The sequence below is a fragment of the Rhinolophus ferrumequinum genome, chromosome 3 (assembly GCF_004115265.2).
Source record: "Rhinolophus ferrumequinum isolate MPI-CBG mRhiFer1 chromosome 3, mRhiFer1_v1.p, whole genome shotgun sequence".
NCBI lineage: Eukaryota > Metazoa > Chordata > Mammalia > Chiroptera > Rhinolophidae > Rhinolophus > Rhinolophus ferrumequinum.
In genome coordinates, this window is record NC_046286.1 from 9430607 (window position 1) to 9446738 (window position 16132).

The following is a 16132-nucleotide window of genomic DNA, read 5'->3' on the forward strand; positions in this document are numbered from 1 at the left end:
AATTTGAGAAATTTATAAATAAAACACTGTTGGTAAGATTTCACATCTTTTTTTAAAAATAATGCATACTACTAAGCTTACACCAGATTATATTTTAGAAAACTATTAAAAAAGAAAGCCGAGTGGTTTGCAAACTAATATAATCTTAATTGGAATTTTACAAAATTGAAATATTTTATTACAACGTTTTCAGAGCTGGCATGAGTTGATTTCATGCTGCATGTCATCTGTGAAAGACTAACAAAACTGTGAAAAGAGAAAAATATCTGCATTTATAATGAGTAGTTGAATCATGTAACTTGCAAATATTTTTGCTTTGAAAAAGCAGAATTCATTGTTAAAAAACTAGAAGCTTGGTCATTTTTCCACAGATCAAGCCATTGTTAATTTTTAAAAATCACTAGAATAAGTAACAGAACGATTATGCAAAATGTGGTTGTATTTAATAACCATCAGTATTTCTATTTCTCTATAAGCTTTTATTAAAAATGGTCTATTATTATTGTCTCTAGAAAGTTAAACCTGTTTTCTGAAAGGCTGTGGCCTGCTTATCAACCTAACTGTGTATGATTCCATTGCATGTCCTCAGGGTTCACTGCACATCGTTCCAGTGGGATCATGGGGAGCTGTAGGTAAGAGCACAGGCCCTGAGTCACACTGTCTCTGCTTCTTATTAGCACCGCGACTCTGAGTAATTTAACATTTCTGTGCCTCAGTTTTGTCATCTGTAAAATGGAGATAGAGATGGCACCTACTCATAAGGTTGCTGCAAGAATTAAGTGAGTTAGCATGTTTCCAGTACTTAGAACATAGCTCGGTTACGGGGAATAAGCACCCCCCTCCCCCAAGTGTTGCTAATCTCTGATATAGTACTTTGATTTTTTTGTTTTGTTTTGTTTGAGACCTACTTTATTTATGGATGATAATATGGTTCCAAATTACATTAGATCATAAACCTGCATTTTGTTGAATAAGAGTAAGATAAGATTATCTTAAGATAATCTTATAAGATAATAAGATAAAATAATAATAAGATTATTATTAATGTTTATTCATGCTCTGGCATATCTCCTTCAGGTGCTTAGTTAATAATGCCTTTTAAAAAACCTAGTTGAAGTTGTACTGCATTTACAATTTCATATCGTGTGGTCTTTTTTTTTTTAATTAAAGTTTATTGGCGTGACGGTTGTTAGTAAAATTACATAGATTTAAGGTGTACAATTCTGTAATACATCATCTATATATCACATTGTGTGTTCACCACCCAGAGTCAGTTCTCCTTATATTTGAGTACTTTGATTTTTTTAAACATAATCAGTTAAAAGTGGCTTACCAATCTGGGATCAATTTCTTCATTAAGAACAGCTTCATTCTTTATGAGTGCCACTCGTTGTGCAAATCTGCAGGTAGATATAGACTCCTGAGAAAGCAAAATAACTCCTTAAGATGTTATGGCATAGAGAGATAAAAAAGTTTTGCTCTCAGGAAAAAGATGCCCATTTAAAGAGTGATACGTACTAAACACGATGAGGAAACTTGCCTCCAAACTGGGGAGCTGTGCTCTAGAATATTATTTTTCACTAAAATTTTGTGTGGGCTTAATAAAACGGCCAATGCCAAAAGTGTGGGAGACCCTGCGGTCCCCAGTGGCAACCAGTATGTGTTTCTCAACTATTGATCTGTTCAAGCAAAACCACATAGACAAATCATAATCAGAGCAGGTGCCATAACCCATGAAAGATTACGAAATACACAGTATTTGTAACAGATCAAAAAGAGACTTTTCAAGGCATCTTACAGTGCACTTGGGGCTTGGCCTTGTTTTGTGAGGCACCCTGCCACGTCCTGTTTTCCTCTTTTGGAGAAAGTCTGGATCCCAAACATTAAACTGATATGCATGAAACATCATCTGGCTCTAAAACAACCCAGGAAAGTCATTTGGCAGCTAGCCCCCTGCCAAAGCTTCATGGGTACCGTACCCAGCAACACGTCTGGGGACATATCTGGGCGATGTCTCCAAAGTATCTCAGTGATCAGGAGCACAGCAGAGAGGGAGAAGCTGATGGGTGTCCTTTCTCAAGTCTCTGGCCAAGGTAACTGACCCATCAGCGGGTCTGCCAAAATGTGTATGAGGCTTCTTCAAACCATCCTGGGCTATGTGAAATCAGTTCTCAGACGGGGTAATTATAATGTTGGCAAATAACCCAAAGCTGTAAATTCTGTAGGGTATTTACCCATGAAGGCATACCCGAACCCAGCTGAAAAGATGAAAACCCACCCAGGAAACTGGACCCTGCTCCACCAACTAGCAATAAAAACTCAGACTGAGAGCTCCAGAAAGAAGAAACCACATACGTCGATATTCCTTTTCTCTAAAGAGAGCGTTGCAATCATGGTCGTCATGCAGTTCCCTCCCAAACTGTCTCTTAGGACACTGGTCATCATGGAGTTCCTATATGGAATGTGTGAACGGTGTTTCTCTGAAAGGGCAATGATGACCTGGAAAAGCAGAAAAATAACGGCATCAGCTGAGCAGAAAATGCAACCTCTGACACACAATTGAGCTGCACCTGCCATAAAAATCCACAAGAAACAATAACTAAACGCAGGGTGACACTCAAAACTTGGGCTCCAAATAAATCTCTTAACAATATTTAGTACATGCTGAAGACAGAATGAAGTAAAAGTAGCATAAAACATACCATGATGAACTCCATAATTTCTGGACAGGTGATGTAATTTGTACAGAATTGGACAGTATTCTGTTTTTGGCCATTGGGAAATTCACATAAAGACTGAAGAGGAAATCATGTCAGATTTAAAAAATCCTACCAAAAATTGTCTGTATGCCTCATCTTCAAGGTTAAAAAAATGGCAGAAGAGTAAGTAAGAACCACAAGAGCCAGCAGGGATTAGGCGTGGAGACCCCACATTCTGGTGCAAGATTGTCCAGGTCCAAATTCTAGCCTTACTAGGAGCATGTCACTCAACATCTCTGTCTCAGGATCCTCAGCTGTAGAATAGGGAAAAATCAGTACCTACCACAGAAGCAGTTGGGAAAATTAAGAGTTAAAATGTGCAAATTACTTTGAGTAGTACCTAGCCCATAATAAGTGCGACCTAGTGTTTGCTATCATTGTAAGTGTCAGGAGAAGTTTATGCTGGTGCAACTAAGGCTCGTTCATCTTACACCTAATGAATGTCTTAGGCACTTAATAGGAAGGTAGGATGGATGGATGGATGGATGGTAGATGTGGGTTGTCCCCAAAGGAAGCCACCAGGGGTTCAGGGTTTTCCTGGGAAGATGAATCCAGTTAGGACGCCCATTGCAAAGCATCAGGAGTAAGTCACCCACATATGTGGCTTCTGGGGCATCACAAGGTCCTATCTCTTGAAAATACGGCCAACACCTGCCATTGTTCTAGTCTTCCCTCTTCCCAGGCATGTAATTACCATCACTAAAACTTCTACTCCTTCAGCTTACAAAACAAGATGAGTGCATTGTTTTTGATGGCTGTTTTGTGCAAAAATATACAACTATACCACTGGTCTCACTTTAAATTCATGACCACAGGTTTTACTGCAAACCAGATATCCTGTGGTATTTCTCCCAAAATCACTTTTCCACTCTCAGAAATGAGGCCTTCACACCTTATCCTTTCTTTCCCCCCCCCCCAAATCTCTATACAGGCTCCTCTGTCCACCTTCACTCTGCGCTAATGCCACATACCCTTCTACTAGATACAAGCAGCCTGACCATAACTATCTCATGCCCCATCACTAAATCCACGAACATTCTACCCTTCCTTCTCTTACTGTCCTGCTCCTGTCGAAGGCCAGCCCTCATCCTCTCCTTCTCCTGTCACCTATTTTGCTCCTACAATTAACACCTCTCACTTCCAGTCAATTTCTCCCTCTCACCTGGATCATATCCGCCCTACAAGCCCACTGTGGTACTAAACTAAGATGGCTCTTGCAGGGTCCTCAGTAGCGCCCCTCAAACCAGAAGCATCGATTGCCATCTTACTAGACTTCCGAGTTAAGGAAACATTCCACACAGGTACCCACTGCCCCCTGGAGGAAACATTATTCACTTGGTAATCAGCACGCCACCCTTTCCTGGCTTTCATCTTTCTCCAAAAACTACTTAATGAAAGCTTCCTTCTCTTCTTCCCAAATAATAAACACTAGACCCATGCGTTCCCCTGGATTAAATACATCTATATCCTGATGTCTCCCCAGTTTATATCATCAGCCTCAATCTCTTACCCGAGCTACGAACCCTGACAAGTCTACACCTCCACTTGGAAGTCTATTCTTGACTTTCTCTCCCCTCCGCCCCCTCTCCTGATTCTTTCCCAGACTTTACCCTTTATTATCAATGGCACCACCATTTACCAGCAAAATCCTAGGCATTATTCTTGATTTTCCCTCTCTTCCAACATCCAATCCAGAGCAATTTCTGTTAGGTTTAACGACAAAACATACCCAGAATTGGACCACTTTGTCACACCTCTCCGCCACCACTCCAGTTCAAGCCTCCATCATCTCTTCCTTGGACAACTGCACAAGTCTTTGAATCAGTCTCCTTGCTACTACTTTTGCCATCGCGTGGTCTACTCTCCACACAGCAGCCAGAGGAATCTTTATAAAATGTAAGTTACAACAAGTCACTGCCTTGCTCATAACCTTCCCAATACACATAAGTGTAATGGGCCAACTCCCACGTGATCTGGTCCCTGTCTACCTGTCTGACCTCGTCTCCTGTTGTGTGTTCCTTGCTCCCCAGCCTTGCCATTGCTCCACCACGCCAAGCTTACCCCAGATCACATCCTTTGAACGCACTGTTCCTTTGACCTGGAATGCTCTTGCCCCAAATTTGTATACAGCTTCCTGCTTCTGATCATTTAACTCTTTGCTCAAATTTTACTTCTTCACAAGGGCTTTCCTGGAACCCCCTATCAAAAGTAGCACACCTATCTTCAGGCTGTGACTCCATTTTAATTTTTCTCACGGTACCCATCACTATCTGAAATGTCATTTATTTATATGTTAGTTACCTGCTTCCACAGTAGACTTTCTATCCACAAGGCCACGACTTCCTTTCTCTTGTTCATATCTCTATCCTCACAGCCTGGAACAGTGCCCAACACCCAGTACATGTGGCAGAAACTGAGCTCTCATGACAACACTCATTCTAGTTTAACTTTCTATAGAACTACATTTCCTAGTCTCTCTTATAACTCCCGTTTTGCATAAGACCTAGTTCCACCAAGCGGACACCCCTATATGGGGTTTAGAGGTGAGTAAGGAGAGGTGATGGCCATGGGAAGATCAGATTTACAGGAAAGTATGGTAACAAAAGCATCTGGTTCTTTTGAGGCAGCTGCAAGGAAGTTTCTGGAATCTAGGACTTAATGTCCTAAGTGCCAAGTGAGGATAATAGCTGTGTTTTGCAGAGCGGTTCTGTGGTGTGGTTAGATGTGTCTCCTGGTTGCTCTGCTCCCAGCTGGGTAGTATCCAAGCCCAATTTTCTAACTTTTCTTGAGAGCCTTTATGTTTAATAAACTCTATGCTGCTTAAATTAGCTAGAGTAGATTTTTCCAGTTTGCAACTAGAAAATTTGACTAATACACATGTGCTCAACACATTTTTGTTAAATGAATCTGAACAGATACATGAGTAGATTAATTAGTTTGACCTGGGAAAGCAGCGTGAGGGTTATTAGTATGAAATGAGATTTGAGAGAGCTAAATTTCAGTGCAATTGGAAAGGAACTGGGGAATATGGCAGACCCAAGTCTGCGTGACAAGGTGGTAGCAAGCGGTGCTGGGCAGAGATCCGGACCCTCAGGGCCAAGAAGACAATGAAATATCTGAAAGAGGAAAGGTAGGCCCAAATACCAAATACCAGACCAAACAGGAGTTGGTCTGACAGATGTGCAGATAGGGTGGCATTATTGTTTATGAATCATCAATTAAATATCTAACAGTGTCCTAAATACTTTGATGTTCTTTCATAAAACAAATGTCACCAATTGTTTTCCCCGTTCTGGGGAACAATATTGATATCTCTTCTATTCAACAGTTTTATTTACAACTTAGATAACATAAAGGAGAACATACTTATTCAACTTCCTGTTGATAGTAAATTAAATGGTGCTTTAGTCAACTTGCTTTTCATTGCAGTACCAAAATATAACCCAATCTGGCTTTAATCACATGGGAAATTTATTGGCTCATGTATCTATAATAGGAAAAGCTTTGGTTGGAATGAAGCAAAAGGTCAGTGCTACCAGCAAAGACTTAGTTTATGCTCATATCTCTGCTCTATCTCCTAGATGGTAGAAGTCAGCCTCTCCTCATGACCGTAGGATGGCTGCCAAATACCCTGATGTTACAAACTTCCTTATTCATAACTGAGGTGGTACAGGGCCTTTGTTCTGTTTTCTAATCATTAAAGTCCTGAACTTCTCTAGGGACCAACTTGGGCCCATCTGTGCACCAATCACTGTTGCCAGGAGAAAGACAGGTTCCAACTGGCTTAGACCAGTCAGGGTCTACTCCTGGAGCTGGGATGGGCTCCTGGCTGCTACTCCCTAGAATGAGTGGTGTGGAGGCTCTCCCCATGTCCTAGTTTCTAGAAAGGGTTCTAACATTGTTAAAGGAAAGAATTAAAATTCAAAATGGGATTACAAGTTAGAAAATACAGTCTTTACAAATGGGGCAAAAGAAGCCAGTTCATAAGAAAAGAAAGAACCTAGGACGTAAGAGTCAGAATCCAGCTTTGCCAGTTGTGTGATCTTAGGCAAATCTCTTACATTTATTAGCTTCAGTTTCCTCACTTGTAAAGGTGGGATGAGAATGCCTGCCTATCTCACAGAGATGTTTTAAACATCAACAGAAATCGTTTCTGGGATGGCTGTTAGCACAGAGTGGTGCGGAGGGGTCTTCAGGTTATGTTCTTCATGGTCCCTTTGGAGACTTCTTTTAGCCATAGAGACCAGTGCGAGGCCATTTCTTTAGAAGAGGACCCTGAGCAGGTAGGCATCTTCTCAGTGCTGAAGAGCTTAGGAACACCATCAGCAGCTCAGACCCCTTGGAGCACATACAGATTTTCAGAGTGACCCAGAAAAGGCCCGTATCTGGGAAGAGGCAGAGGTAGATTACTCTTTCTGTGGCTGCTGGGGGCTCCCTAAATTGGGTAGGAGCCAGAGGATCAGAATGGCACAAGGTAAGGAGGTGGTCACACAACCAGGACTTTAGAAAAAAACCATTTCCTTCCATTTTGGATTTCATGAATAAATACAACAACACGTTCCGGAAGGCATTCTTTAAGTGACAAAGAGGGAAACCTCACATCATAGTTAATGATATCTCCAAGACCGAGAAGCCATGTCTAAACTCAATAATTTGGTGTACTGTTGAATGAATGAAAGACGTTTTTCTTTTAAGAGCTCAGAAGTGCATGGAAAATTACCCTCTGAAAACGGAAAAGATTTGGAGTGGTTACAACTACTGGCACTGGCACCATTCCTTTTTCCTTCTGAGCACAACACGTTCGGTGGAAGCCAAGTGGAACCTGAAACTCGGCAAGTCCCACTCATAACTGGCTGAAGGGACGTGGATTCTGATTTCTGCAGTGCTGGAGAGCAAACACGCCCCGCTCCCAGCGGTTTCTCACTCCATGTTTGGGCGGATGGAGACCGCGCCGTCACACCAGGAGCAATCGGGAGGCTGATGGTTAGCACAAGCAGACACAGCCCCTTCTTTTTCCTCCATGGACTCGATTTCTACGGCTGAGATGTACCCTGTTATTGTGGTTTAAAATGTTTTTGAGGAGACTTTTTGGGAAAAGTACTGCATACACAAGGAGAACTCCAAAACCAACAATACCCTGGCAAACGGAAAGTTATTTACTTAAGAGCACAGTAAGGTGCATTCAAGTCAGAACGGCTGTGCCCTGTGAGCAGGTGGAAGGTCCCCGAATTATGGCCAGAAGGGCAGTGACAATTCTCCATGGGATTTCTATAACCCATGTGAGCTAATTAATGTAAGAAAGGTTAGCAAACCGTCCATTGCCTAGTCCATCTCCATCTTATATAGTGAAACGGAGACAGAAAGCATGTAATTAATTACCGATACTTACATGAATGTCTACTATAGCATTTATCTCAGTGTTGTGACAATTTGTTTATATGACTGGCTCTTGCACTGGATAATATGACAGCACAGACTATTTCTGAAGCACACATTTATCCCCATTGCCTAACGTAACTCGTAGCACCCAGTGGACACTCAATCACAATTTGTTGAATGAATAAATGAATAAATGAAGCTAATTACACTAATTTGTGTTATACTTCCAGTCTCAGACACATAATAAAGCACTACATAATGAGGATTTGATTATGAAAGTCTTTGAATTCTGTTATTTCATTAAGAGCATCTGCCTGCTTTTTTATTGTTCTCATTCCTATGTACTCTTTGGTTTTCTCTTATCTTTTTCTGCATGAAATTCCAAACTTTCTCTACTACCCACCTACTTTCCCTCTAGCAGCTACTTCTTGACTTAACCCCACACGCCCTGGTCCACGTACTATAGTTTTCCATATTTATGTTCTTTGTCCCTCTCCTGATAATCATCTTTTCTTTCCCCTCTCTCCTTTGTTTTATGCTATGCTCTCCATGAAGACACTTGTATATCAGTGTAAATAGTTAATAACTGGAGTGATGCAGTGGGTGAATATGAAGCAGATCAATTATACTCAGACGGCCAAAGGTCAATGGCATGTGAAGGTCACTGCCATCCTGAATCCATCCCCGGGACTGGAGCTAAGGGCTGACAGGCCCCGAGTTCCCACTGCCTGACATGCTCTAACCCCATCTTTGCCTGGCTCACTCCTACTCATTCTTCAGGTCTCTGCTTAATATCAGCCCGGAGAGAACCTTCATGAACTCTCTCCTCCTCAGTCGCAGTTTACCATAATAAGCCTTCCTCACCCTTTGGACTGTCTCTGCACAGTTCTCACCTGGATTACAGCCACGTACTTCATTATTACTTATTGAATAGATATCTCAGTACACTGGGCCATGAGGTCTTTGCGGCAAGGACTGTTTCTATTTTGTTCCCACTATGCACCAGTGCCAAGTACATGCCTAAGCATATTATCTTTCCTTATAAATATCTGTTAAATAAATAAATTAGTTATATAGAAAATCAAACGCCACATAGCCACCAAGACTACTCACATAAGGCTGATGTCACAAGAATTTTGAGAAGACATGGGGGGAGAGAAAGACTTTTAATGACAAGTAGCAGCTTGCAAAGTTGTGTAGAATAACGAAAAAGACAGGCTTAGGAGCAGAACGTTTCTCTTGAGTAATGACAACTGGTGGAAATTCTGATTCAACCAATGAGTATAATTTTGTATGAACAGATGGACATAATGGGAATTAAAACAGTGCTACCATCTGAAACAAGTAGGTATATTTCTTTGAAATAAAGCATTTTGAATAATGGCCATTATGTTTTCATATCAATGTTTTATAAGTGTCCTATTAAGTAAGAAGCTCTGTTAAGTACAAGCAGTGTGTAATATTTGAGCATGCAAGAGCTCAGGAATGCCGACTCTTGTCAGAAACACTAAAATGATTTGAATGCCACGCAGGCCTTAATCTCTGAGTACTGCATAACTGGGATTCATCTGGTTAGAGGCTAACTGTGTGCGCCTTGTTCAGAGAGCTCCCTTAGGTTTTCTCTCAATCTGCTTTTTCAGCCAACTTGACCGTTACAAAGCATTTCACACCAAGACAACATCCGTCTCAAAAAGGTTCTTTAGGCAGCTAAAAAAAGATGTTTTTTTCCCTCAACTCTTTTAGCCTCCATTCATTAACAAGGAAGTCCTTCTGCGTTGCCAATATACTCTGTATTTCTCCACTCCAGGTTTTGATCATGTTTCTCTTATTTTCTTTTAAAGAATGTGTAAGAAGTTTCCATCTTTAACATTCAAGTCACAGCACTTACACTCACAGAGCTGAAAGGAATTTGAGAAATCATCTCATTCAAGTCACTCATTTTAGAGATGAGGATTTTTTTTCTGGAAGATTTACTTAGCAATATTCACATGAGCCTTCTCTGCCCTTGAAATCAAATTCAAAAGTTAAAAATAGTGCACATACTGGGTTGGATTGTAGTAAGCTTGGGGTAGCAGTAGGGAGGGGAAGCTAAGGCAAAGAAAATCACTGCAGGGTCAAAATTACCATCTAGACGAAGTCACCAGAAACTGAAAAGATATTGGCCATCTCTAAATTATGTTCCCAGAGATAATCCACTAGCCTGAAAAAACAGGCCACAGGAGGTCATTTATAACTTACACACTCACTACTAATTTTACAATAAAAACCAATACATCATAGTGAAATAAAGCATAGGCTTTGGAGCCAAGCAATTCTAGGTTCAAATCCCCATCTCACCACTAGCTGTGTAGCCTTGGGAAGGTTTGAGATTAATGTCTAATCGTTATGTTGTACACATGAAACTAATATTATATTGTATGTCAACTGTAATTGACAAATTAAAAAAACATTTAAAAAATCAAATCTGTATGATGGGATAACAACTCATACTCATACCTATAGTGTAGGATTGTTGTGAGGTTTAAATGAAATGGTATATACAAAATGCTAGTGGCTACATAAATTTCCATAGTAGCATTATTCACAATAATCAAAAGGTGGAAAGAACCTGTGTCTATTTTGGATGAATGGATAAACAAAACAAAACAAAACAAAATATATATATATATATATATATATATATATATATATATATATATATATATATATATATATAGTGAATATTATTCAGCCCTAAAAAGAATCAAATTTGGATACATGATACATGAATGAACCTTTAAAACATTATGTTAAGTGAAATAAATCAAATACAAAAGGACAAATATTGTATGATTCCACTTATATGACTACCTAGAATAGGCAAATTCATAGCAACGGAAAGTAGAATAAAAGTTACCAGGGACTAGGAGTATAAGGAAATGGGGAGTTATTGTTCAATGGCTAGAGTTTCTGTTTGGGATTATGAAAAAGTTCTGGAATGGATGGTGATGATAGTTGCACAACATTGTCAACGTACCTAATGGCACTAAGTTGTACACTGAAAAATGATTAAAACAGTAAAGTTTAGGTTATGTATGTTTTACCACAATAAGAGAAGAAAATCAAATGAAAACAAAAATGCCAGGAGACTGCCAGATACAAAACACAAGGTCAACAAATGGTAGTTATAGCTGACATCCCATGCTACCCATCTTACCTGTTCTAAGTAATGTAGTGACAAGTTGATGTACTTGGCCTCTGTTAGAAGCTGGCCCCCTACTCCAGTCTTTGCCACTCGCTCTGAACCAGCCAGGTCAACCAAATGAAGTTTGGCATGTCGGACAGTTGCAGATCCTGGTTCTTTGCTTGATAAATGAATCGTGAAAATGCAGTGGGAACGGGTTGAAGCTTGGTTCATAGGAGTCTACAAAAAAGAAATTTCAAAGCAAAAAGAATGTGAACAGTGAGAATTTGTGAAGCATATTAACATATATAAATTTATTATTTCCAATGATGAGACACTTCCCATGAAGCAAACGCTGTGAAATGAAGCAAAAAAAATAAACCCTTCAGTGGAGAGTCTGAAAGTGAATTATTTTCAAAGTATTACACCTTGAATGCTGAGTGAGAGATGTCAATGGGTTAATTCATAAAATCAGAAAAGACTTTGAATGAGGTAAAGCTTGGCTCCTCTTACCAGTATGATAATTTTATTGTATTATATTACCACAATTCACACCTTAACCTTGGCTAGCCATATGGAAAATGCTTAATACAACTATCATGGGAAACGGGAGAGAATGGATGCATTGGGAGAATTCATTACACAAGTGTAAACACAATCCATAACAAGAGTGCCCAGCATTGCTGCTACTACCTAACACTCAAGCGGAGGTCCCAGCCAATATTAGAAATTGGAAAAAGAAATACAAGGCATATTGATAGGAAAAGAAGAGATTAAAGTATCATTGTATACAGAAAATACGGTGGTCTACGTACAAAATGCAAGAGTATCTACAAACTGTTAAGAACTAAAAAGTTTAGCAGGGTTGCTGGGTGCAAAATCAACATGGGAAATCAATAAAGTTCTAATAATCGAGCAACAATTAATCAGGAAATATTCATAATGGTAACAGAGATGATGAGATAATATGGGAATAATCTTATAAAAGACGTGCAATTTGTAGGGAAAATGACAAAATTATATTAAAGGATAAAACTGAAAACCTGAATAAATGGTGTGCTAGATTTAAAATACCATTTCATGGATGGGAAAACTCAAAATTAATCTCCCCATAGTAACCTACATATTCAGTGCAGTTGAAATAAAAATGCTACAGATTTTGTCTGTAGAACAGAACAAATAAATTGGTTCTAAAAATCAGATGGAAGAGCAAATATTGAAAATAAAAAAAAAACTACTATGTGAAAGAAGAAAAAGGAAGGAGGATTTGTCCTGCTGTTTATCAAAGTATATCATAATACCATAGTAGTTAAAACAGTGAGGTACTGGTGCAGGAACAGATAACTAGATTAGCGAAACATGCTGTGTTCATTTAGGAACTTTACAGGATAAAGGTGACATCACACCACAGTGCAGAAAGAATGGACTGATTATTAAGAAATGGGGCTGGAATCACTGCCTATTTGTCTTGAAAAATGTAAATTTAGATTGCTTTCCCACACTATACACACAAGTAAATTCCAAAATGTATTGAAGACGTATGTGTAAAATATCACAACTTTAACAGTATAAAAAAATATGGTAGCATATTATAGTCAATCCAAGGTAGTAATGGATATTTTATGATAAGACATAAAATATAAAAATGAGTTGATTTTAAGTATTTGACCAAATAATCCAAAATTAAAGAACTTCTGTGTGATAAAACCTACCACAAAGGTAAAAGACTGGGAGAAGATATTTATAATACATATAGCTGACAAAAGATTAATATTTGAAATAAAGAACTCTCACAGATCACTAACAAAAAGACAAACGATTCAGAAAAAATAAATGAGCAAAGATGTGAACAGGCAACCCGTAAAGAGGAAAACTGAAAATGGTCAATAAGTACTTGGGGAAAAAAAAAAGGTTCAAGTACAAATAATCAGGACAAAATAATTAGAGCCATAACGATAAACTATTTCATTAATATCCATCAGACTGGCAAAATTCTCAACATAAAATTTAACAAAAGTGTTTGTAAGGACATAAGGAAATGGGAACTTTTATACACTGCTGGGGGGACTATAAATTAAGAACCTTTTCTGAGAGCAATTTGACAATATGTGGCAAAGTCGCAAGTGCCTATAACCCACAACCCAGCAATAGACTAGTAGGTATATTTCCTAGAAAGAAATCTGGGATAAGTATACCAGGAGAGAGAGCAAGAGAGAGAGATAGAGAGAGATTAGACGTGGATGGACATTCACTGAAACACTGCTTGAGATAGTAAAAAAGAATTGGTGTAAGATATACAACCTAAATGGACATCTCTGATGGAAAAGATGAATAAACTGGGATCAATTCAAACTAGATAAGTTAAAATGAAGCAACTTTTGGATAGATGGGCATAGATTTCTAAAATAAAGGCTAAGGAAAAATACCAAGCTAAAGAATGATAAACACCATGACAGAACTTATATAACTGAAAAAAGTAATACGTGGTCTGAAACTATTTGTTCATGGTGCTATAACTTAGGTCACTAAAGAATAAAAATATGGACTGGAAAGATATGGCAAATTAATGATAGTGGTTACCTTTGTGAGGGATAGAAGCAAAAAGTCAACAAAGGGACTGCAACTTTGCCTGTAATATCCTATTTCTTTCATTTAAAAATTATCAGAAGCAAATTCTGATATCCAAAAACATCGAAAAATGAAAATTATCTAAAAATATTCCAAATGAATAGCCATATGAGTAAATGTGTTGCGATCTCCACTTTTGCAAAATGGGATTTAACCAAAGAAACTCCATATGGATGCATATCTATGCAGATAGGGTAACATACTTGGATGCTATTTCAACCAGAAATTCTGTCTGTAAATATAAATTCTTGATATACACCATCGGAGACTCATGCCAACTAGCAAAATACACAGATGTCAAAAGCCTGGCATAGCTTTGGTGATGATGATGTAGCTAGTGAGTTAACAGGCTGAAAATTTGACCCATTACTTGTTGCCACAATAACTATACCCAACCGAGCCAGTGTGTGATTTTGCTGCTAAAGTGGATCAGCAAATAACTGCATGTAAAACCGCAAACTCAAATTTAGAACCGAAGTTGAGGTGTTTTGGACGTGACTGTAAGTTATTTGCAGAACTTAAACATGGGTTTCATTTCACTGTTATATTCACACAACAATAAATCCTACAGTACTGTAATGAAAGTCAAATTGACAATCGATATAAACGAAACCCATAGAGACTCTCCCCAACAGCTGTCTTCAACTTCCAAACTGATATACTGGAATCACAGTAAAATGCAGGCCATTAGTGAATATTGTAAGAGTGTACCCATTTCAAAGGAATGTGAGATTTACATCAAATTAAACTGTATTTCTAGAGTCTGTAATTAAAATGCCATAATATGCTGTAGGAGTCCATGCCTACAATTTTGTAACTTCTCATAAATATTTTCTGCATGAAGTAGTAGTGGGTGTCCTCTTAGCTAAAATTTTCTTAAACCTCAGAAAGCATTCTTTATGTGTAGCTGTTTCATTGTGCTTGAATGTGTGGGTGCCTGCTCTGTGTTTATTTAAGGACGTCTTTATGTCTCAGAGGCATGCCCCTACGTTTGTCCTTTTAAAGGTAAAATTGTATTGAAACGTTTCTGAAACTGCCTAAGAACAGATGGCACCATTTAGGCAGATTCATTCAAATTTAAGTGCACATTTTAAACAAATGTGCTCTTGGCACTAGAGACTGTGCCTTTGGAAAAATTCTAGTGATGATTAATCATCCCAAAGCACAAAGCTTTCACATTTCAAAACAGTCGATGGATACAGCTCTGTGTTAGGCAGTACAGAGACTAGAAGGAGAATAAGATATGGGCCTTGCCCTCAAGGAATTTATAGTCTAGTTTAGGAGCTAAAGACTAACGCTGTGGAATGAAGGTCAATGATGAGAAAAAGGCAACTATGTAGTAAAGAAAGTGATGTGCTCTGCATGGAGCATTCTGATCCCCTAGGTAATACCTAGGAATGCTAGCCAGTCACTCAATCCAGAAGCTCTCCCCACCCCACCCCACCCCACCCCCAGTCCCTGGTTTCTAGAGTCAAACACTCTTCTGGTACTTTCTTTTTAACTATTCTGTCTCCTTTTCCTTTATTGGACCCTTTTCTCTCCAGGTCCTAAAAGAGACATGTGTAAGCTGTGGTCATCATATTTCTTCCCCTTGGGAAACTCTTCTTTTATAGCTCTGATTCCAATTGGCTAGACACTGTAGTGTAGTTTAAACATCACACACCAAATATCTTAGAATCTGCAATAAACATGGGGGTGCATATATCTGTTCGAATTAGTGTTTTTGTGTTATTCAGATAAATACCCAGAAGCAGAATTGCTGGGTCATATGGTAGTTCTATTTTTAGTTTTTTTTTGAGGGAACTCCATACTGTTTTTCGTTGTGGCTGCACCAATTTATATTTCCACCAACAGTGCACAGTATTTCCTTTTCTCCACATCCTCACCAACACTTGTTCTTTGTTGTATTGTTGCTAACAGCCATTCTGACGAGTGTGAGGTGATATCTCATTGTGGTTTTGATTTGCACGGTTTACAATAGCCATGGAAGCAACCTAAGTGTCCATCAGAAGACGACTGAATAAAGAAGATGTGGTACATATATATAACGGAATATTACTCAGCCATGAAAAGAATGAAATCTTGCCACTTGCAACAACATGGATGGACCTAGAGAATATTATGGTGACTGAAATAAGTCAGAGAAAGACAAATACTGTATGATTTTACTTATATATGGAATCTGAAAAACAAATGATCAAAT

At 38.8% G+C, this 16132-nt stretch overlaps 1 protein-coding gene across 1 annotated transcript in view; it reads right to left on the bottom strand.

Annotated features, from left to right (window-relative positions):
• Positions 1-16132, bottom strand: part of KIF6 (kinesin family member 6) — a 403315-nt gene that overhangs the window by 255810 nt on the left and 131373 nt on the right. Inside the window, 3 exon segments of the mRNA XM_033102431.1 lie at positions 1334-1420; positions 2356-2499; positions 11335-11541. Coding sequence (XP_032958322.1) covers positions 1334-1420; positions 2356-2499; positions 11335-11541 — 438 coding nt within the window.